At 43.5% G+C, this 21,823-nt stretch overlaps 4 protein-coding genes across 5 annotated transcripts in view; 3 read left to right on the plus strand and 1 right to left on the minus strand.

Moving 5' to 3' along the window:
• Window positions 1–5,062, plus strand: part of frmd4ba (FERM domain containing 4Ba) — a 33,738-nt gene extending 28,676 nt beyond the window's left edge. Inside the window, exons 19-24 of one of the 2 annotated variants that reach the window (XM_047024855.1) lie at window positions 54–201; window positions 801–968; window positions 1,141–1,901; window positions 2,068–2,197; window positions 3,191–3,329; window positions 3,868–5,062. In XM_047024855.1, the coding sequence (XP_046880811.1) occupies window positions 54–201; window positions 801–968; window positions 1,141–1,901; window positions 2,068–2,197; window positions 3,191–3,296 (1,313 nt within the window). In that variant the 3' untranslated portion in view covers window positions 3,297–3,329; window positions 3,868–5,062. The remainder of the gene's footprint in view (window positions 1–53; window positions 202–800; window positions 969–1,140; window positions 1,902–2,067; window positions 2,198–3,190; window positions 3,330–3,867) is intronic. The other variant, XM_047024854.1, reaches the window with a different exon arrangement.
• Window positions 5,063–8,390: 3,328 nt separating this feature from the next.
• On the minus strand, window positions 8,391–10,835 carry arl6ip5a (ADP-ribosylation factor-like 6 interacting protein 5a). The gene is made up of 3 exons (XM_047025200.1): window positions 10,593–10,835; window positions 9,456–9,673; window positions 8,391–9,236 (listed from the first exon to the last, which is right to left on the minus strand). Exons 1-3 carry the CDS (start codon window positions 10,769–10,771, stop codon window positions 9,061–9,063), a joined length of 573 nt encoding a protein of 190 aa, XP_046881156.1. The 5' UTR covers window positions 10,772–10,835; the 3' UTR covers window positions 8,391–9,060.
• Window positions 10,836–11,526: 691 nt separating this feature from the next.
• Window positions 11,527–14,869, plus strand: trnt1 (tRNA nucleotidyl transferase, CCA-adding, 1). The gene is made up of 8 exons (XM_047026412.1): window positions 11,527–11,625; window positions 11,919–12,066; window positions 12,232–12,425; window positions 12,686–12,824; window positions 12,932–13,058; window positions 13,170–13,363; window positions 13,520–13,773; window positions 14,064–14,869. The coding sequence occupies exons 2-8, from the start codon at window positions 11,919–11,921 to the stop codon at window positions 14,310–14,312; spliced, it is 1,305 nt and encodes a 434-aa protein (XP_046882368.1). The 5' UTR covers window positions 11,527–11,625; the 3' UTR covers window positions 14,313–14,869.
• Window positions 14,870–15,364: 495 nt separating this feature from the next.
• On the plus strand, window positions 15,365–17,271 carry LOC124471801 (oxytocin receptor-like). Its single transcript, XM_047026413.1, has 2 exons — window positions 15,365–16,271; window positions 16,512–17,271. Exons 1-2 carry the CDS (start codon window positions 15,407–15,409, stop codon window positions 16,718–16,720), a joined length of 1,074 nt encoding a protein of 357 aa, XP_046882369.1. The 5' UTR covers window positions 15,365–15,406; the 3' UTR covers window positions 16,721–17,271.
• The last annotated feature ends 4,552 nt before the right edge of the window (window positions 17,272–21,823 follow it).

The raw sequence follows: 21,823 nt of genomic DNA on the forward strand, positions 1-21,823 counted from the left end.
AGTGCCCTCCCCCCCCCCCCCCCCCCCCCCCCCCCCCCCCCCCCGTGTTCCAGACGACGACCAGGGGCCTCAGAGGCAGCGCTCGCGCTCAGTGCAGCACTCCCCTCGTGCCCACCACGCTGACACCCTGGGCCTCTACTACCAAGCAGACAGACGGGCATCCGCCAACGACCAGCATCCAGACCTCAGCCCCAGTAGCAGGTAGGCACCGCCCCAGCTCCCTGGGCCCCAGCTCCCTGGGCCTCTGTCTCGTTTGTCTTGGGGCTGTGGGAGCAGTAGCAGCCAGTACAGACCTGCACGTAGAGGCCTACATTCCTGCCTACTGCTCCTCCACAATCTCACCCTTATCAACCCAGACGCACTTCGACTTTTAAAAATAGACAGGCGTGAGCATGTTCCTGCCTGCTAAGGAGTTTGAATAACACAAAGAAGAAAAACAGTCTAGAACTGAAGAGCTGGTTTGGAAGCCAGAAACTTGAAATGCAGTCACTGCTTGAAATGTTTACCAAACAATATGGACAATTTGCTGCTGTGAGAGAACAATGATTCAGTGAATCGTGATCATTTGAAATAGCTAATGCTATTTTTTGCTAATGTTGTTTGTTGTTCCGTGAGGAGGTAGATCAATGAACTATGAAATGGCAGTCACCTAGGTGTAAGTTATGACTGCCATCATAACATGAAATCAAATATTTTTTTTGGTCCATTTCCTCGTTGTGTGAGAGAAAAAGCTCTGTAGTAAAAGCTCCAACCGAGGAAGTGAAAGAATTGTGAACGCATACTTCTGATCTGTGTTCCAGATTACATTATGACCAAGTCCAGGAATCGTTCCACTTGAATCACCAAGACGCCCCATCGAGCCAGCGCGCCCATTACAGGCCGGCCTCCAGACAGCCGCATCATGACACCCGCAGCATGCCCCCCACCCCGCTCCTCACCCGCAACGCCCACAGCAGCATCCAGCTCAGGTAGGACCTCCCTCCTAACCCCACCATGTACACGCACGCGCGCAAACAACCTGGCATGCACACCCATGCCATGTTGAACATCAACTTAACAGACCAAGCCCAGAGAACTAATTAGTCGAATAAACCCCCCCGGTAGTTGGAATGGGATATTGACGGTATTGATGCTCCCTAGGTCGGAAGACGGCCCGCAGCACTTCCGCCAGCGCAGCGGTAGCCTGGAGTCCCAGTCCCAGTTCCTGCCGGAGGTGGAGGCCCCGGCCCCGGCCTTCACCATTGCCCCGACACGCCGCAGCACCAGCACAGAAGTCCTCGACGACGGCTCCTCCTACACAAGCCAGTCCAGCGTCGAGTATGCCATCCCCGGCAACCACAGCCGGCACCCGAGGGACCGCCGGCGCCACCGGAAAGGAAACATGTACGGCAACACGGGCAGCATGCCCAACCTGGCACAGACGGATGCCCGCGGGTACACGTACCAGCCCCGGGCGCGACCCACCACCACGGCCTACTACGTGACTGGCTACCCCAACTACCCGGACCAGGAGCCGTACTCCCACAGAGCCTACATGTACGAGGACGAGCAGGAGGGCCACTATAACGTCAACCCCTCCTACCACCAGGCCCCCGCCTACCACGCCCAGGACATGTACAGTCGCTACGGCAACGACGAGATGGACAGTATGACGCAGCACCCCTACGCCACCCTGCGTCCGGCGCCCAGGGTCCACATGGCGCCCCGGAACGAGTACGCCCCCAAGAACATCCAGAAGGCCCTGGTGGCGGAGCACCTGAGAGGCTGGTACCAGCGCAACACGGGCCACAAGCAGGCAGGCTACGACTACGACTACGACGGGGGCTCCCAGCACAGCCTGGGCTACCAGACCATGCCAGCCCCCTACAGCCACAGCAGCAGGACCACCTCCTTCTCCTCAGGTACACACGACGGCGGGGGGGGGGACTAGCCCAAAGGCAACCTGTTTGATGTTTATTTGTACAGCCGTGAGTGTGAAGGGTGCACACAAACGGGGGCGGTTCATGACAGATCCACATTGCACACGTCTGTTTCTCGTTTCTGACCGCGTTGTCTGTCCTGTTTCAGTGTCGTCGGCCTCCACAGCAGGGCCCTGGCGAGGACACCCAGGGGTGGGCATGTCAGAGTACGACGTGCCCGGGCAGCAGCCCTGCTCCTACAGCACCGCTCACTACAACCTCACACCCGCCCACAGCAGGTGAGAAGGCAAACCCTCGCCCTCATTCAGCTCCTTATCTAATTAGCCACTCCCTAATCCCACTGAACCATGGAGCGACGCACCGCTCGTTAATTAGGTAGCCAGGGCGGCTCTTTGGTTTCACTAGTCCTACACGTGCACATGACTTTGTGGGCTATATTACAGTCGTTTCTAAGCGTCGAGCGGTTTGTTGGGTCAGAGCTCACTGTGACGCGGACAAGCATGGCTGTCGGGGGTTTGGGATCAGGAGGGGGATGTGTGCGGCCGAGCGTTGGGGCTTCCGCAGGGCTCAGGGTTTGTGCTCCTCCTGCTTAACTGTCCACCGGCCGCTCTCTTCTAGATACGGCTCCCCCGTGCTCTCTAAGGGCCCGTGGTACAGCCCTGACGGCCACAGGCAGCGGGCCTTTCTCCCTGCTAGTTCTTCCTCCTCCGCTTCCTCCTCCACCTCCTCCCTGCTCTCCTCCTCCTTCCCCTCCTCCTCCTCCCCTGGCTGTCGGGCAGGCCGGCTGGCCTGCAGTCCCCAGCAGCCCCACAGCTCCAGAGCCTCGAGGCTCAGTAAGGTCTCCTTTGCTAAGTGTAGCCCACCATAGTAAGTAACCAGTGTGAAGCCTGTGGATGTACTCAGGCTGCTGTCCTGAGCGTCATGTCATGGCTTGCTTTTGTGTATGTTTTTGTTGTTTTTGTTTGAAGTGAGCTTAAACATCTCTGCCTGTGCTCTGTGGGCTTCTCGTGACAATGAGCTCCAGTGCTGCTTGTTTGATCTGTCTGTGTGTTGAGGTAAATGCATGACTTTACCACTGTTGCTCATGTTTGCCATCTGTTTTCAGCTGCCATAAAACCAGTCAGAATTGTCATCCAGCGGTCACATTTGTCTTGAGGTGTCCCTTCACCAATTAGACTGTTCCCTCTTACCTCTCCACACCTCCCCCTTCCCCCTAGTCCCACCTCTTATGTGATGTCACTCATCCTTGACCTCTGACCTCTCGTGTGCAGATGTCCCCCAGAGTATGAGTGGAGGACCTGGGATAGGTCGGGGGGCGCTGCTGGGTCACTAGAGATGCATGGTGCTGTTGCCTATGCACATGAACAGGAAAATTAACCCCCTAATCAGAAGCACAGTACAAAAGAAAGGGTGAGAGAAAAACAAAGCCTACCCTACTTAGATTCTCTGGTGTCGGTAATGCATGGGATCTGAGTGGGGGGGGGGGGGGGGGGGGGGGGCACCTGGCACTGGGGTTATCACTTAATTTTCTCTCTGGTGCTCATTGGTGGTGGGACTGCATACAGTCAGGTGGGGGAATATGTGGAAGGTGGAAAATGTGACCTCTGTGTATTTGGTATATGATTGCTGTGTGTAAAAAGCTTTGATGTGCATCTGACCTGTGTGAGGTGTGTGTTTTAATCCTGGGACCAACACTAGTCAAATATTTCTAATGTGATTTAATTAAATAGGCTTAGATGCATTTTTTGGGGGGAGTGTAGGTCAAATTTAACAGCTAAATGTAGTAGCTCATCATACAGGTCATATACTCCATTGTGTAGTAAGTGAAAGCCCAGGTTTAAAATGATTCCAGTGCACTCTCAATGAGTGTTGGATTAAAACATTTCTAGAGACTGTGTGCTGAATGTGCTGCCTAACGTCTGTGTGTGTGCGCCTGTGTGTGTTGCAGATCCTATGTAGATGTCAATCAAATGGACCCCCACATCAACAGTTCATTGAACAGTACCTTGGACCCAGAAGACCCAATGATTTACTGGCATGAAAATTCCAAACCCGGAACAATAGTCTAGCGGACATTTCATGCACTTCCACATTGTGAAGGTGTCATGTGCCTTAGACTGCACTTACCCGTTTTTCTGGAAGAAGGAATTCAAAGAATCAACAAACTACTACAATTGAACACAACCAGTAAGGAAACTGTAGGTTCAGTTTCTGAATGAGTTCCTTGCCAAACAAATTGCCAAAGCGAACTAGAAATATCCGCACAGTGCACTGTTTGTCCTCTGAAAACAAACCTGGGCATCTGATTGCCATATTTGGAGTTAGTGTGGTAATGGCACTTGTGTTGCACACTGAGCTTCCTCCTGAAGTAGGCTGCTATGGTTTGGAGCCTGTGGTGATGGAAGCTCCCATAACCATCCCTCTCACCTTGGAACTAAGACAAGACCTCAGTATGGCATTACAACACTGCTGTGGGAGACTGTAAACATTTAGACGATTCCAGTCTGAAAACTGGGGACTATGAAAATGACTCTTTCAGTATGACATATTATAACCTACCCACAGAATCATCACTGTGACTATGAAGAATGTGTTAATATTTACACAATTAAATACGGAAATGAAGGAATTGACTCGTTTAACCTGTGAGGATGGCCACCTTAACACCCTCAAGTAATTTGCACCAGCTATTTACCAAGTCTGGAACCCTATTATCCTCAGTAATTAGAAAACTGGATCTTCATTACCAAATCCCTCATAGTGTAACTATTTAATTATAGCCTAAAACACATTGTCTTTTCCACTCAATTTATCGAACCTCTTTGATATAATTGATGGATGTGTTAACCCTTGATGGCTTCATCTCATGGTTCATTGCAGTGAAACAGAGTTCCAGTAGAAAAAGAGTATTACATTCCATGCTGGAATCCATGGACCGGTGCTTTCCATTCCTTTTATGATAAGGAATTTGTATGTACATGTTGATAATGTGAATAAATTGTGGTTCTGTATTTTAGGAGCCTTTTTATGTATTTGAAGAAGCATGTAATATATAGTAAACAATCACATTTGTTAAGCTGGTTCTTAGTAATTTGTATAATTGCGATCTGTTGGAATAAAAAAAAGATTAATACCAAAACATTTCTAACAGTGTCATTCATTCTCTGTTTTTAAATGGCCGATTGAGATAGATTAAATGTTGAATGAGCAGAATGAAACCTGTATTGATTTGTTGAAACATATAAAATCCTAATCCATTTAATTAAGCAGTTCAAGTCTTTGTCTCTTCAGCAAGTCTAGTTAATGAAATGGACATTACTGAAAGGAAAGAGAAGGGCCTGAAGCGCTTTGATACTTGGAAGAGGTTGTGTAAAGGGAAGTGTATTATGAATGGTTTTGGTCTGGATTTTCTTCAGTTTCAGTATCAAACCATAGTCCCAGAACCCAGGGGATAGTCAGTACAAGCCAATATAGCCTGGGTCTTCCTCACGACCTGCCTAACATAAAGCTCAGAGAGCTAAACTTGGTTTACACCAATGACCTTACTGGCTTTTCTGACAAGCCGATCAAGCCTGTTCTTATTAGCCAGATTCAGATACCCAAACCACAACACAAAAGGTCAGCACCGACTCAATAAAGGTTCTATAAAACAGTAATTCTATAAAACCTGAGTCAGAATCATTTTGGTGCACACCTTTAAAAAAGAAAATTCTCAGGAAATAGAGACGTTGCTGTACCTTCTTAGAAATGGCATCTGTGTTGGTCTGAAAGCACAGCCTGTGATCAAACACAGTACACAAATATGTATAATTCTCAACCAAATCAATCTCAATCCCCTCAATAGGGATTGTGTTAGGGATGTCCATGACATAATACTGATTGAGAATTATCATTATCATCAAACTTATTATCTTTGTAAGTGCTATTTCTTACTGTCATCACAAATAACAATTTGAAACTTCAGACAGTAGCCCAGCCAGTACCAACTGTGTGTGATGAAAAAGACAAGATTAAGCTGACAAGAAAATGTCAATTGACCTATTTGGCTTTTGCGTAATATTATTTATCAATGACACTGTAGGTCTCTTTTTTTGCACTGCTGTGTAGCCAAGCTGGTTTTCTGTCTCTAAGTAGTAAACCTGAGAAACCAGTCTTTAAAAAACAGACACACCCTTCTTCCTACAACCACCCGTTTCTTTTTTTCTCTCTGAATGACAGTCCAATGTTAACAACAAAATCTGCTCTATAGGAGACCGTATAGTGAAGTGATCATGTGACCCTGTCCATGCTGCTGCTCTTCAGTTGAGCAGTCTGTGACCCTTCACCTCCTTCTTACCCTCCTGCTCTACACTCTTCTCAGCATTTCAAGTGTATCCTTCCACGTCTGAAGTCCTATTGAGGTTACAGTTCACTAGCTTTGCTTGTCCCTATCCCTCCTTAGAGTGTGGTGGTTTTTAACTCAAGTGAACTCTGGGGAGGTCTTATTGGGCTCCAGCTCCTGTGTTTGGTAGAGAGGGGGGGGAGAGAGAGAGAGAGAGAGAGAGAGAGAGAGAGAGAGAGAGAGAGAGAGAGAGAGAGAGAGAGAGAGAGAGAGAGAGAGAGAGGGATATTTGCAGCTGTCTCCCCATGTCTCTCTCCAACTTCCTCCTGGAGACCAGCTGCACACAGATATCAAGCGTGCTGCGGATGAAGGTACATAAACAATGAGCTCCTATGGGCTCCCCCAACTGACACTCCACAAACAGTCTCCCCTCAAGTCAATCACAGATATGTGTCAAACCAATTTGGGGCTAATCCAACTGTAAATCATGATAATAGCTCAAGCCTCTTCCTCAGTGCAGGGAAACATGCCTTGTTCACACTGTGAAAAGGCAAGGAGCTGGATCACCAGTCAGGCTAATTGTTTGTGGCCAGACGGTCATGAAGAGCAGGAGGCCCCTCCGGCAGGTTGAGGTGTTTTCATGAGGACATAATGTGTTGTTCCCCATGCAGGGGGCTTCATCAGAGCATTCCGCTGACTGGTTAGTAGGTGATGGGGCTTGCTAACCAGCTTAGCCCCCCCAAAGCCTCTCAGGAAAGCCAAGTGTGCAGTGAACCATGATCGAGAAATGCACAGCAAGCTTGTGTTGAAGTGTGGCTGGATGAGCTGGCCGTTTGCATGTTGCATCATACTAACTTGCTCTCTTTACAATGGCTTCTTACAATGAGAAACAGCTGGGTTGGCTAAAAGTCAGACCACAATCAACACATCAACGTTTTAACAAATCACACCTCTCTGAACAGTATAGGCAGTTCCAATGGGATTGGATGAGACATGCCACAATGGAAGAAACCTGTGTTTTTTGGGTACACTAAATGTTTTCTACTCTTCTGAGTCGTTTCTGCAAGACATTACTTTTTTTATTGAGACTTTTGCCAGCATTACATGGCTAGACCCACCCATGTCCAGTCAGCCAATGCACCAAAGGCACACGCCTGTTGGGTGAGCAGCACATAACAGACACACATGTTTGTGAAGATCCCAACAGCTGCAGGGGAGAGAGAACAAAGGCCTCCTCTGTGCACACACAGACTTGACTTGTGCTTGCTCTTGCAGGTTGCACAATGCACACGAAGGAGAAGTGCCTCTGGATGGACCATAAATCACATTTCTGCAGAACTAGGAAATGACAAGGCCCCACAGCTGAACTCTCTGTTGATAGCTGTTCACAAACACACTCACACTACACCAGGGCATATACAGGTCTTTAGTATCCATGTCTTTAGAACACACATCACATCATTGGAATTTCTATTTGTTTATACAATTATAAAGAGTTAGTGTCACCCACTTACATATTCCCAAATATTCCTAACTATCATTGCATTGAAGAGCTTGTGTCTTGCTGTTTTGTTGAACACCATCTCCTCATTTGCATTTTTGGGGGGGAAAGCACCATGGTTAAAGTGCCCAGAGTAGCTGACAAAGCAACAGAGAACTGTACGTTTGAGTGACCTGCGATGAACTCACTCAGTCACAACACTTAACTCTTCACTACAACCCACTGCAGCCCCTTGATTGGCAGTGAAACAAGTAGAGAAGAGAGCAATTTTAGTCTATCCATCACCCTGGAGGGACTGTCAAGATAACCTTTTGAGAAGCGAGATCAATAGGGACAGACATGGGTTAAGACCTTACCCTCTTTTGAAGTCTTAATTCAAATGTTTGTACAGTGACTATCACAGTGTAATTTTGACACCTGGTAATTTAAATGTATAAATATATTTAATATACCCATAAACAGACACAGAGCAAGTGCATAGACGCATTCAGGATTGCTATACATCAAATGTGTAAAAGACACATTACATTTAAGGGGAAACATATTATTTTCAGTGACAACTGATACAATCCAGTCCTCACAATAGCTTGGCAAATATGTTTGTTTAGCAAGCACTTTCATTCTTTGGCAAAAACGGAACAAATTTCAGTTTACTTGATTAACATTTATTAAATAGAGATTTTGCACTTTGTGATGCTTTGTTGAACCAAACAAATCAGTTTCCACAATACATGCGTCATTAAACTTCAGAGTAAAAAACATTGTTAACCACATCATTTGTAAGATAATTGTGAGTTGATTCATGTAACATTAGTTTGGTTTATTAGACCTTTTATAAAGTGACCTTGGTTTGTCCAGTTACATGGTAGTTTCTGCTTTGGGTTTTATTAAATTAAAACCTGAAAATATAATAATTTATCAGTAATGCAAGTCACATTTGCATCCTCAGCTACATTCAACTTACATTCTGAAAACATGCCAGATTTGAAAGTGTTGTGAAACGTTGCATTGTAAATACATCATAACTTCAGGGGAAGAGCCCTGACAAGTTTTGGGTGCAGTAAGACACAACCTGAGGTTAGGTTATAGCCTATTTCACTGATTAAACACACTTGGTGGTTGCTCTTCTCTCACACACACTCTTCAGAGTCAATATTACACTTGATCGTAAATGATCGAACTGAGATATTACAATGCATCATTGTTTTAGCGACAAAGGTGTCTCTTTCAATAGATTGCATAGTTCAATTGTACATCCGTGTGTGTGTGTGTGTGTGTTTGTGTGTGCGTGTGCATGAGCAATGTGGCATGTGCTCTTTTCACTCCTTTAATTTGCTCTCAAGGAAGATTTGGATCTTTTGCAGCTTCTCCTCCTGTTGGCCGAGTGCCTCCAGCAGAAGTCCCATGGGGGACTTCTTCAGCCCCGCCCCCTCAATCCTGTTCTCCAGTTTATTCTTCATGTTGCGGAGGCGAAGCGATGCATGAGCGAAGATCACTGAAATCATGCAGCAAACACAGTACGCACATACATTTTCCATCAGACACTGGAATATAGTACCGCTTTAGTCCTCTCCTAGAGGTTCTCAGAGTGCAGTTAATACAGTTATAATTAATATAAAATAACTATACTACATAGTTCTACAAGCATATATATATTAAATGTATATATCTATGTATATAGATATATTTGTTTAAAAAAAAATCTCAAACTTACAGGCCAGAGGAAAGGTGATACCAGACATGAACACCATGACACCCCCAAAGAGAGACATGAGAAAGTAGCTGGCTACCATCACAGCAATGACAAACATGGTGGGATTCTGATTCTTGAAGTTCTTGATTATAGCCCGATTCTCTCCAGCCCACACAGAGCCCAAGAAGACCAGAGACACAACTGCCATTCCCATGAACATTCCTATGGGATTCAGAAACCTGCAAAGAAAGAGTATCACATTGTGAAATACAATTTTTTCTTGTAGTCATTAGCCCCATCTAGTGACCACATTTTTCATTGACAGAATTTACACTTTGCTCAAATAATTTAATCATGGGTCGAGCTAGGTTTTTCACAGAATAATGATCCTAAACTCTGCAGGAACTCTAAAATAAACAGGATTTATTTTAGGGCATTGTAAGCCTCTGATCAATGACCAATTATCAATGATCAGTTGACCTTTCCACACAAGCACTGCCATTTAGACAGCTGTCAAAGTGTTTTTGAGTAGCTGACCTAACAACCTAGCTGACCATAACAACATGATGACACAAAAGTACAGAGTTCAATAATTTTATCTTGAAGAAACAGACATCCTGGGTCTTGCCTCTCTCTCATAATGTACCCGAGTATTCACACAACTGGGGTCTATTTCGGTGGTGAAACCATACTAAACTTGCTAAAACCATGCTGAACTTTTCTTATCTTTAAAAATGTGATATGTAATGTTACAAAACATTACGTCTATATGTGCCACATCATGCCCTGGTCAGTGTTCCATATCCACAACATCTTCTTGCTACTTCAGTGGGGCAAAACCTCCTTTTACCATTTGTTTGCTATTATTACGACCTCCTTTATTTCTTGGACAAGAAGGAAAGGTTAGTAGAGGCTACAACAGAGGCTTTAAGCAATTCAAAGCATGCTTGGTTATTTCCTGCTGACCCCATTCTAGCTAGGTCGGTCAGAGTGTTTAATTAAGTTGTTTACAACCTTTCCATTGTAACAGCATAGCCTTTCTTGTCATGCTACACGTCACCCCCAATTTAGTTTAAAAAACGGGTAGTCTGGACCTCCGCTGCAGAGTGAGGGGGACTTCATGACACAAAATAACACAGCAGCACCAGAGATACTCACCCAACTATGAGGAAAACAATAATGGCCATTGCCAAATAGTTTGTCTGGTAATAGAGCAAGTTACTGACAACCCTGTTGTTCCATTTAGCTAGATCTTTTACATCTGGTTTGGCAAAACGTTCCCAACCTGGGAAGAAATCGTCCCATAGTCTCAACGGTGTCAGCTCTACCTTGGCCATTTGGCTAGTGGCTACGTATAGTTTCTGACACAAGCCAAAGGCGGAACTGAAGAGGATTAAGCTGATTTGGAATTCACACGTTTCTCGCGATAGTTGTAATGTATATCTCTAAATGCTTCTGATTTACAGAGAAACGTTTTGAGTGATTTAAAAACTATAAATACAGTCGATAGTCGATTGCCTGACATCATTTATTTGTTTTTTGATTATAGATCCTTTATTCAACAATGACATGACTTTCAGCAAAGGTGAGCTTTGGCAGACGCTTTTTTTAATCTGAAGAACGCCACGCTACTTAAGATACTTATATTATGTGTAGTGGGAAATTACATAATATATGATAGAATGATACATGAATATTTAATAAAACACTAACAATGAACAACGGTGTTTCTCTATTTTCGATATTACAGAAACCCCGCCTCCCATATGACACATAAATGTCTTACTGGTCAACAACCACGTGTTATGAAACACACTTCCTCGCTGAGAATTGTCTAAATTGGCAACCAGCGTCCTCAATACAATAGCATTTCCGGATTTGCTCATTTAGAAAATAAATGTGTTTGCGGACCCGGGGTCCAGTTTCAGTTATTTACACACACTCCCTAATTGAAGGAGGCTATGTAGAAAAATGCTATATAGCTCAACAGAGTGTACTTCTACAATAAATAAATAAAATATCTATAGGTTTTAAGCCTTTATTTTGAAATATTTTTCCTACATTTGCCGGAAATGTGTTTCTTAATGAGGCTGTCTTCGCTCTTCTCGATTGCAGCTGAGTTGCACGTTATGAACGTTAATGTTTTGCTACCTTGTCAGCAAGCCTTCAAATAATATCCATTTAGTTTCAGGTCAGTCGTTATGGCACTAGTTTGAATGTGAACGCTGTTTCAATTTGATTTATGACGTGTAGCACCAAGCTCTTGCTGTAGGTTGAACTGAAATTGTTGAGAAGCTAGCTAGTTATATCGTTATCCAGTGTGCCTCAGCTTCTGTTTCTTAATTATCTGGCTTTTTTAGGTTACTAGCTAGCTCAAGTCAGACCCATAGTTAAATGAACTGCCAGGTAGTTTGCTAGCTAACCATGTTTGTTTATAATAGCATGTAAGGATTTGGCTCAAAGTTTTAATGTGTTTCATTCCAGATGTGGGGAAGAATCCTGAATGCACGTCTGATTGGCAATAGAATAGGTAGTGTGAGTTTCACTTGGAGCAACAGAAGTCTCTTTACCATGCAACTGAAGACTAAGGAGTTCCAGTCTTTATTTACTGATGGACTTAATGGAATCGCAGGTAAAATTAGATAGCTCTTTGACATATATTTTCCAAGTTATTAAAACCCCCAAATTGTAAATATAAACTATATTACATGGTTTAAGGATATAAATCACATAATCAGTTGACATGCTGACACTATCACACCCACCTGTCTTGCTGTTTTGATGATAACTTTCACAGAACTTTTTGAGAAGCACCAGTTTGAGCTGAGGATAGCTGGGGGTGCAGTACGTGACCTCTTGGCAGGGAAGAGGCCAGAGGATGTGGACTTTGCTACCACAGCCACTCCAGAGGAGATGAAGAGCATATTCCAGGCAGCGGGGATCAGGATGATCAACAATAAAGGGGAGAAGCATGGGACTATCACTGCCCGAGTAAGACATCATTCACCACTGACCATTTGAACAGCTGCAAGAATGAACTGAGGCAATAGGGATTGCATACTCGTGTTATACACATTATTGCTGTTAGCCTCTCTGTCCTCCACCTTTCTGTAATTTGTCTGTTGTTTCAGCTGGATGTAACCTTGTGTCCTTATCCAGAGAGAAAAGAGATGCCATCATACCTAGTTTTGATCCTACTGCTGTACATCATGTATTTGTAAAATATTTTTGCATATATATTTACATGTAAGCTTCACAATGAGAACTTCGAGGTGACCACACTACGAGTGGATGTCCAGACAGATGGCCGGCATGCTGAGGTGGAGTTTACTACTGACTGGCAGAAAGATGCTGAACGCAGAGACCTCACCATAAACTCTATGTTTCTAGGTAAAACATGAATGAGGAGCTCATAAATGACAATGTCCAAATACTTGCACTTAACTTGTTCGTGACTCATCTTGTTTGTCTCAGACTATTCCATTGTCCCATTGCAGGGTTGGATGGAACTCTGTATGATTACTTTAAAGGGAATGAAGACCTCAAGAACCGAAAAGTTCGGTTTGTTGGTAGCGCTGAACAAAGGATTCAAGAAGACTACTTGAGGATACTGCGGTATTTCAGGTAATACAGGGGCATGACCAGCTGGGACTGGGACATAGAATAGACGTGGTTATTTGGAGGCCTTAAGAGGGTCATACATAAGATAGTGACATACTTACCCACCCCTTCCAGGTTTTATGGTAGGGTGGCAGAGAAGCCAGATGAACATGACCCTGACACCTTGAAGGCTATCGAGGAGCATGCTCGTGGGCTGGCAGCCATATCAGGGGAGCGCATCTGGGTGGAGCTGAAGAAGATGGTGGTGGGCAACCATGCTGATCACCTACTGGAGGTCATGTACGAGCTGGGCCTGGCTCAGTATATCGGTGAGATACCAAAACCTGAAATAAAAGCTACTGAAACCATGTTGGCAGTTTTACAGGCACTACAGTCTGGGAGTGAAAAATGACCCAATAACTGTCCATTCATTTTAACATCAATACATGTTTGAGAGGTAATACATTTGTATTTGCATTTCTCAGGATTACCTCCAGAGGGCAATGTGGAGGAGATGAAGCAAGTCTGTCAGCGTACGAAAGGCCATTCTCCTAAGCCCATGACCATCATCTCTGCACTCTTTAGAACCTCAGAGGAGGTGGACAAGATGGACCTGAGGCTGAAAGTGTCCAGGGAGGAGAAGAACCTGGTCCTTTTCCTGATCAAACACAGACGGGACCTCCACAAGTGCCAGCAGGAGCCCGGCAGTCTGAAACCCTTCACTGACTTCATCATAGACGTAAGCCCAGCATCTTGTGTGTTTTACATTACATTTGTGCGTCATGTACTTGTATTGTTATATTTCTCATTGCAGGCCCACAACTAGACAATCTTTAATACAAACTAATTAGTCTATATTTTAAGTATGTCTATTTTTATAAAATGGTCGTATAGATTATCCATTAATCCCTTTAAATATAAATAAATAGCGTTACAGTGAAGATGATTTCCTTTTGACGTTCTCACCCCCCTCTCCCCTGAAGAATGCATGTGGACTGTGTGGTTAATTAGACTTGATGTCATCCTCAGAGTCGGGAGGTGGATGCCCAGAGTAAAGTGTGTGAGCTGCTCAAGTACCAGGGAGAGGAGAAGCTCCTGGCAGGGCTCAGCAGGTGGTCCATACCCCGCTTCCCCGTCAGCGGACACGATCTGAGGAAGATGGGCATCACCTCAGGCAAGGAGATAGGCACCATCTTACAGGATCTCAGAGATGTGTGGAAGTTGAGTCACTATGAGATGGTCAAAGAGGAGCTGCTAAGTCATGTTAACAAGTCATGAGTGGCCAGGTACTATAAGAGACTGGCGGGGCTAAGATGCTGACTGACCACTACATGAACTGGGATGATGCAGCTAGCAAGTTCTGCTCTCTCACAGACTCACACTCATCACCCCTGTCAGTGAACCAAGATGAATGGAATGGAAAGGAATTAATATGTCACTAAGAATGGGCTAATTATATTGAATTATACTTACTGCATTGAGATAATATAATTTCCTATCTGCACTTCTGTACGCCTTATGGATATAATGCCTTGCAGCACAGCTCTCTCTGCATAGGGAAAGCGAGTTTGCAATCAACAGATGCTGTTGGTTTCAGAATCTGTAGCATTATAAATCAGCTGATTTCTGTACTGCCTGTCTGTAAATGCATTTGAGGGGGAGCAATCTGCTGTAATGGGTTCATTTGGAATTCATCTAAGAAGTTTTCATATTGGAAAACAGACCCTTCTCTATAGTGTTACTACTCAATTGTGAGAGAACAGTTGGCAGTGGTACATTTCTCCAGTGTTGTAAATGTTTCAGAGCAGGCTGCCCTACCATTAAGCAGAATTTAGTATTTATGTTTGAATTTGGAATGATTTTTTGTTGTTTTGTTTGTGTATGATAAATAACAAAAAGAAGCCCATCAAAACGGTGTTATTTATTATTGCTCAGAATAAAAATGCGTGGTTATTTAGTCTGTCCAAAGAATTTCCACCACAATGTAGTTGTATTAGTAAGCTTGAACTACAACATTTGGTAGAAATCATCAAATATCCGTGTTTTTTAGGCCTATTGTTTCTTAAAACGTGACGCCCTTGTCGTCGTTCAAAGCTCCTCCCCTCTGCAGACCCTCGAATATATAAATCCTTGGCTTCTGACTTCATAACTTCTCTAACCCACACCTTTGAGATCGTGATTGCATATCTAAAAAGACAGAACTATATTTTACTTCTGTCATCGATAGCTATAGCTTTGTTTTACTTATTAACAGCACAGGCGTATTTCAGGTGATTCGAATGAGCTTGATTAAGCACCACCGTGAATCTATATTTGGACTAAAATACCAAAATAGACTATTTTGTTGACTGAACGTCATTCTTTTGAAGACCATGTCTTTCTTTAGTCTTAACTTGAGCAATATTAGTTTAGAGAAGGGGATACACCATGATCAGCCTCGAGATGAGCGTCTGGCACAGATTGAAATAGCTTTATTGAGCATTATATTGTTAAGTGCCGCAACCCTTAACTTTGGACTGTTAATGGTTCTTTGGAAACGGAGAAAACAGCTATCGAGGATGCGCGTTTTTGTTTTTCACCTTTGCTTAGCAGACTTGGTGGTTACATTTTTCCAAGTGTGTCCTCAGCTGATATGGGACATAACGGATAGATTCATAGGCCCTGACATAATGTGCCGTCTGGTGAAGTATATGCAGGTCGTTGGCATGTTTGCATCCACTTACATGATTGTGGTAATGACGATGGATCGTTACCAAGCCATATGCAACCCGATGGTCACTTTTCAAAGACGCAGAGCGCGTTGGAATGTCCCTATTTGTGTTGCGTGGTGCATATCCCTCATCTGCAGTCTCCCTCAAGTGTTTATCTTTTCCCGGGTTCAGGTTGCGCCTGGTGTCTACGACTGTTGGGCTAACTTTGTCAAACCGTGGGGACTTAAAGCTTATGTGACTTGGACGACGCTTTTGATATTTGTCTTACCCATCTTAACTGTTTTAGTTTGTCAGGTGCGCATTTGCCGCGCTCTTCATGTGAACTTTCACATGAAAACTAAGAAATGTGGCGAGAATGGCACCAGACCACTGCCATCAAGGGCAAGCAGCATTGCTAGGGTATCGAAAGCAAGGATCAAGACCGTGAAGATGACAGTGGTCATTGTCCTTGCCTATGTAATATGTTGGACACCGTTCTTTACTGTCCAGCTGTGGTCCGTTTGGGACGTAAACGCACCCACCGAAAGTAAGTACCGTTTGTTGCTTGAACTTCTGATACTTTAATAACTGGTAAAGCGATGTTATTAAAATGATCTAAATCAATCTGTAGTCTGAATAAATGATTTAATCTATCCCAGCAAGAAAACCCACTATGACTGATTTAAAACACCCGTTACACATCCTTACCAATCACTTGTGTAGCAATACCGATATATGTAATGGCTTGTTTCCTATTTTTCATGTGTGTTTTTGTGTTTAATTTTAGCTGCCACTTTTACCATCCTGATGCTGTTGTCAAGCCTGAACAGCTGTGCGAACCCGTGCATCTACCTGCTCTTTAGCGGGAGGCTTCCTCAGCGTCCTGTAGAGATGTGTGTGAGCCAGTCGGACATAAAAGGCTGTATGAATCACGAGGACGCTACCATGGTCAACTCCTTATACATCAGTTTCAAGAGCATGTCTGAGTCCCGATAAAACTGCTATCTTGGATGTACCTAGATTATAGAGTAAATATGTTGGAACACAAATGCAAAATCCACAGCAAATTAGTGTTCCATGTCTCTTACATGTTATGTTTCTTAAACGGGGGAGACCTGTCCAGTAATGTAAATATACTAATATAATTAGGTTCATCATGTATTTCTTTATTTTACTTTATGCATATTTTGATATATATATGTATTTGTATTGTATAGGTGTTTATACTGGAAATCTCAACAAACATATGTACACAATGTGTTGGTGTTAATTTCATGTTATTGTATTGATATAAATGTCTGTGCTATCAGTAATTTTGTAAACGGTCTTACTCAGTGTATTGTTGGAACAGTGTGTACCATTAAATTGGTAGACATACTTTGTTCTTTACTACTGTAAATTATATGATTGCTACCATAGGAAACAAACACATTTGGCTGCATATTTGATGCCCAAGCATGTCTCGATCTGCTTCCCCTGTTTGGTAGAGAATGGGGAATTATTGCTATGATATGACTTGGACCAAAAACATTAAATCAAGATTTATGTTTGTTTTACTATGTTTTGAATGAATGAAATGTCTTCTTATCTGGGTGGATCTGGGTAATGTTATTAAACACACCACAATTATCACAAATAATCCACATGCAATGTTGATCTTTATTACTAATTGTGATCATAGTTATTATCAAAGTGTAAGACTAGCGATCAGGGAGATGCTTTTTAACCTTTTGTGCAGATGTGAAAGTGAGGGATGAAAATATCCTGAGAGCTATTATTGTGGCATCTAGCGCAGGGCTTTCCTTTTTCAGTGAAAGGATGGCCACCAGTCATCATCTCTGCCTCTTCACAACAGATCTACTGGGTACGCCAGTCCGTTTGTGCCTTATTTATACAACTACTACTACTACTTGGTCTCTGACATAGGACTAGTTTGTTTTATTTTGCAATGGTTATCAGTTTTCATTATCCCACAAACCAGGCTTAAGGTCTAAACCTGATTTTTATTTCATAGCCCCCTTCCCGAGCAAAAAGCTTCTGCTTTTTGCCAGCCCATCACTGAAAATAAGTACTTGTTCTTAATGATCCTGCCTGGTAAAATAAAGGTAAAATGACAAAAGTAAAAAAAAAGTCTTAATGAGCATGGTAACAAGGTACGATGTAGTGAGGTCAGCAAGACCACACGGAGCCAACATCTTGCCACACCTGAAGAGTGATTCAATCACATCAGACAAACCTAATCAGCCTTTGTGACACCCTCAGTATGCTGATTACCCACCAAATGCCGATGCAAAGGAACCAATAGAAATGGGGGGGGACCTCCCAATCTCAGCCCTCCTGCTAGCTTGCAAGCTTCAAAGGGCCTGCTTGAGACAACACGTCTCCAGAAACCATTTGCATCCGTTTTGGCGGCAGTTGAACAAAGAACATACCTTAATCAGAACTTTTAAGGAAAGTTCTTCAGACTTCACCTTTACCACGAGAGTACAAGGTGGAGAATTATGAGAGGAATATTTGTGTCATGTTTGTTACTTTGTTTTAATGTTGTGCTCACTGAAATCTTGATTCTAGTAACTAATCCTTCTTCCTGAAAGATAACCATGTCATTCTTGGTATCTACACAAAGCTCTCATAATAAAACAACCATTCAACTATATGTTGTAACTGTACCAAGATGTCCAGAACAATATTTGAATGATCTTTTGAACCAGCCAGAGACCAGATCACACCTTTGGTAGGTGTGAAGGAAGGAGGGGAGAGTTGACAACCCAGCTTCCCCCAATCAACGTCTGACCCAGACAGGTCCTCCCTCGAACTCTGAACTGTATAAATATCTGAGATGACCATTAATCTCGGACTCCAGCGAAACCAACCATGGCATGAACGCCATCGGGATTGGCGTTCCAAAGGACGTCCCCAAGCTTCTCCTGAGATTCAACTTTATAGTGATCGCGACACTATCTGGACGTTTCAACAGAAGAACCCAAAACGCAATTATCATTGCGACTTGACTGAGATCCCGCAGATTCAGCCACATGACCTTGCAGCGCAGCCGTGCTTTCACTTCCGATTCTTCAAATGGACCTTTGGCACACCGCCCTCAACCTCATTGATCGACCCCTGATCAAACGTAACTATGGCTAACGCTCTTTCCTCCCAGACATGGCATTGGCGTGAGCTCTGTTTATGATTTGTAGGGATGTAATCATTGACTTACCATTTCTGTCTTTCTTTAAGTTAGTCCATTTCATTCTGTTCATTGAAACCAATAACTCATATCAAACCCATAATCTAACTTGTTCATAAGATCTGTTTACCTTACTTGAATAAATTCATTGTAAAGATATTTTGACGTGCGTGTTCACTGATGCTACGATTGGCTCTACACTTAGAACGAATTCATTCCTAAAGATGAGACTGATTATTACATGTTAAATATAGGATTCCCTAATGTCCTAAACCAATATTAGGGTGGTGCCCCGAACTTTATGATAAATTAAGTATTTCTATTTTAACACGACGAGACCCCACTACATAATGGCGCTCCGTGTGAGGCTAAGATAGATTGAAATGAGCAATCGTAACTTTTGTGAAACGAACTGTTAAAATAGAGCTAGCTCTAACTATATGTAGCATCATGTTTTTAATACCACTGTGCCTGGGCTACAGTGGCTGTGTGCGTATTCAATTGTTTTGTAAAATAGGGCCAAGCTTTTAATGTGTGTGTGTGTGTGGGACCAGCTAGCTCAAAGGAAGCAGCTAGGTTTGACCGGAGGTACGCGCGTGCTCAGTAACACCGCGGCCCCGACATTTACGTTGTAATCTGCCTCGGCCAGCTCTTCAAGGAAAGTAGCATAGGAGCCTTTAGTCCTGAAGGACTTTTGTTTAGAAGCAACTAAACAACGCAGTTTCTATACGTAACCTATTATGCCGCCACGATAGCTTTTCGGAAAAAGCATTGACTATTCCCGCAGCTAACTGTGTCTTAAACAGTGGTTGCCAAACTAAAGTTACATTGTTAGATGCAGTTCATCAATGTGGTTTAGTTAAGTTGACTTCAAGAAGCTACTTAGTAACTATAATTGTGTAAAAGTATGTACTATTATTACCTTGCACCTTTATTTGCTTATTTGTGTACGTCTTTGGCAGTCAAGTGTAACCATAACCTAAATGAGTTTATTGAAACTAGTTTGATTTAATAAGATTGAAAAGCCGACAACTTTTCCCTCATCTAGACCCATAGTCACAAAGCTTCAATAGCTACGGCCATTGTAAGCCACTTCAAGTGCCTCTTTTTGTTTCAATTGTTTTCTCTCAACCTTTTCCCTATGTCATGTCATAGCTTAATCGCTCATAGCCATGCCAATGTCTGGGGGGGGGGGGGGGGGGGGGGGGGGGGTGACATGCTGTTACGCTGCTGTGGTCTTTCTTCTCTTGTCTTCATGTCAACAGTTTCACCGACGACGGTCTATGAAAGTTGACATCCGGGGGGATGTAGTGAGGTCAGCAAGACCACACGGAGCCAACATCTTGCCACACCTGAAGAGTGATTCAATCACATCAGACAAACCTAATCAGCCTTTGTGACACCCTCAGTATGCTGATTACCCACCAAATGCCGATGCAAAGGAACCAATAGAAATGGGGGGGGACCTCCCCAATCTCAGCCCTCCTGCTAGCTTGCAAGCTTCAAAGGGCCTGCTTGAGACAACACGTCTCCAGAAACCATTTGCATCCGTTTTGGCGGCAGTTGAACAAAGAACATACCTTAATCAGAACTTTTAAGGAAAGTTCTTCAGACTTCACCTTTACCACGAGAGTACAAGGTGGAGAATTATGAGAGGAATATTTGTGTCATGTTTGTTACTTTGTTTTAATGTTGTGCTCACTGAAATCTTGATTCTAGTAACTAATCCTTCTTCCTGAAAGATAACCATGTCATTCTTGGTATCTACACAAAGCTCTCATAATAAAACAACCATTCAACTATATGTTGTAACTGTACCAAGATGTCCAGAACAATATTTGAATGATCTTTTGAACCAGCCAGAGACCAGATCACACCTTTGGTAGGTGTGAAGGAAGGAGGGGAGAGTTGACAACCCAGCTTCCCCCAATCAACGTCTGACCCAGACAGGTCCTCCCTCGAACTCTGAACTGTATAAATATCTGAGATGACCATTAATCTCGGACTCCAGCGAAACCAACCATGGCATGAACGCCATCGGGATTGGCGTTCCAAAGGACGTCCCCAAGCTTCTCCTGAGATTCAACTTTATAGTGATCGCGACACTATCTGGACGTTTCAACAGAAGAACCCAAAACGCAATTATCATTGCGACTTGACTGAGATCCCGCAGATTCAGCCACATGACCTTGCAGCGCAGCCGTGCTTTCACTTCCGATTCTTCAAATGGACCTTTGGCACACCGCCCTCAACCTCATTGATCGACCCCTGATCAAACGTAACTATGGCTAACGCTCTTTCCTCCCAGACATGGCATTGGCGTGAGCTCTGTTTATGATTTGTAGGGATGTAATCATTGACTTACCATTTCTGTCTTTCTTTAAGTTAGTCCATTTCATTCTGTTCATTGAAACCAATAACTCATATCAAACCCATAATCTAACTTGTTCATAAGATCTGTTTACCTTACTTGAATAAATTCATTGTAAAGATATTTTGACGTGCGTGTTCACTGATGCTACGATTGGCTCTACACTTAGAACGAATTCATTCCTAAAGATGAGACTGATTATTACATGTTAAATATAGGATTCCCTAATGTCCTAAACCAATATTAGGGTGGTGCCCCGAACTTTATGATAAATTAAGTATTTCTATTTTAACACGACGAGACCCCACTACACCCTGTAAGGCTACTGAATATATGCTCTTACTGTGTTGTTTCTAGTACAGGCTAATCTCAGAAAACCTTGTGTTACATTATATATGTTGTTTCTCATGTACAAGGATTCTAATGAGGTTCCATGGTGTGGAGCACTTTTAGGTCATGATGCTTTGCTCCATGTCGGAGGGACCAGTGAGAGCTGATTAGCTGTGTAGACCACTGGCTTAGGGACTGTTCCCCATTTACA

The sequence above is a fragment of the Hypomesus transpacificus genome, chromosome 9 (genome assembly GCF_021917145.1).
Source record: "Hypomesus transpacificus isolate Combined female chromosome 9, fHypTra1, whole genome shotgun sequence".
Taxonomy (NCBI): Eukaryota; Metazoa; Chordata; class Actinopteri; order Osmeriformes; family Osmeridae; genus Hypomesus; species Hypomesus transpacificus.

Bases quoted from the DNA above. Each gene is read 5' to 3' on its own strand.
- arl6ip5a (XM_047025200.1), bottom strand. From the start codon at position 10,771: ATGGCCAAGGTAGAGCTGACACCGTTGAGACTATGGGACGATTTCTTC. The intron at 9,674-10,592 runs GTGAGTATCTCT...CTTTCTTTGCAG, and splicing joins ATTGTTTTCCTCATAGTTGG to GTTTCTGAATCCCATAGGAA. The intron at 9,237-9,455 runs GTAAGTTTGAGA...GCATGATTTCAG, and splicing joins TATCACCTTTCCTCTGGCCT to TGATCTTCGCTCATGCATCG.
- trnt1 (XM_047026412.1), top strand. From the start codon at position 11,919: ATGTGGGGAAGAATCCTGAATGCACGTCTGATTGGCAATAGAATAGGT. The intron at 12,067-12,231 runs GTAAAATTAGAT...TAACTTTCACAG, and splicing joins TGGACTTAATGGAATCGCAG to AACTTTTTGAGAAGCACCAG. The intron at 12,825-12,931 runs GTAAAACATGAA...GTCCCATTGCAG, and splicing joins CATAAACTCTATGTTTCTAG to GGTTGGATGGAACTCTGTAT.
- LOC124471801 (XM_047026413.1), top strand. From the start codon at position 15,407: ATGTCTTTCTTTAGTCTTAACTTGAGCAATATTAGTTTAGAGAAGGGG. The intron at 16,272-16,511 runs GTAAGTACCGTT...GTTTAATTTTAG, and splicing joins CGTAAACGCACCCACCGAAA to CTGCCACTTTTACCATCCTG.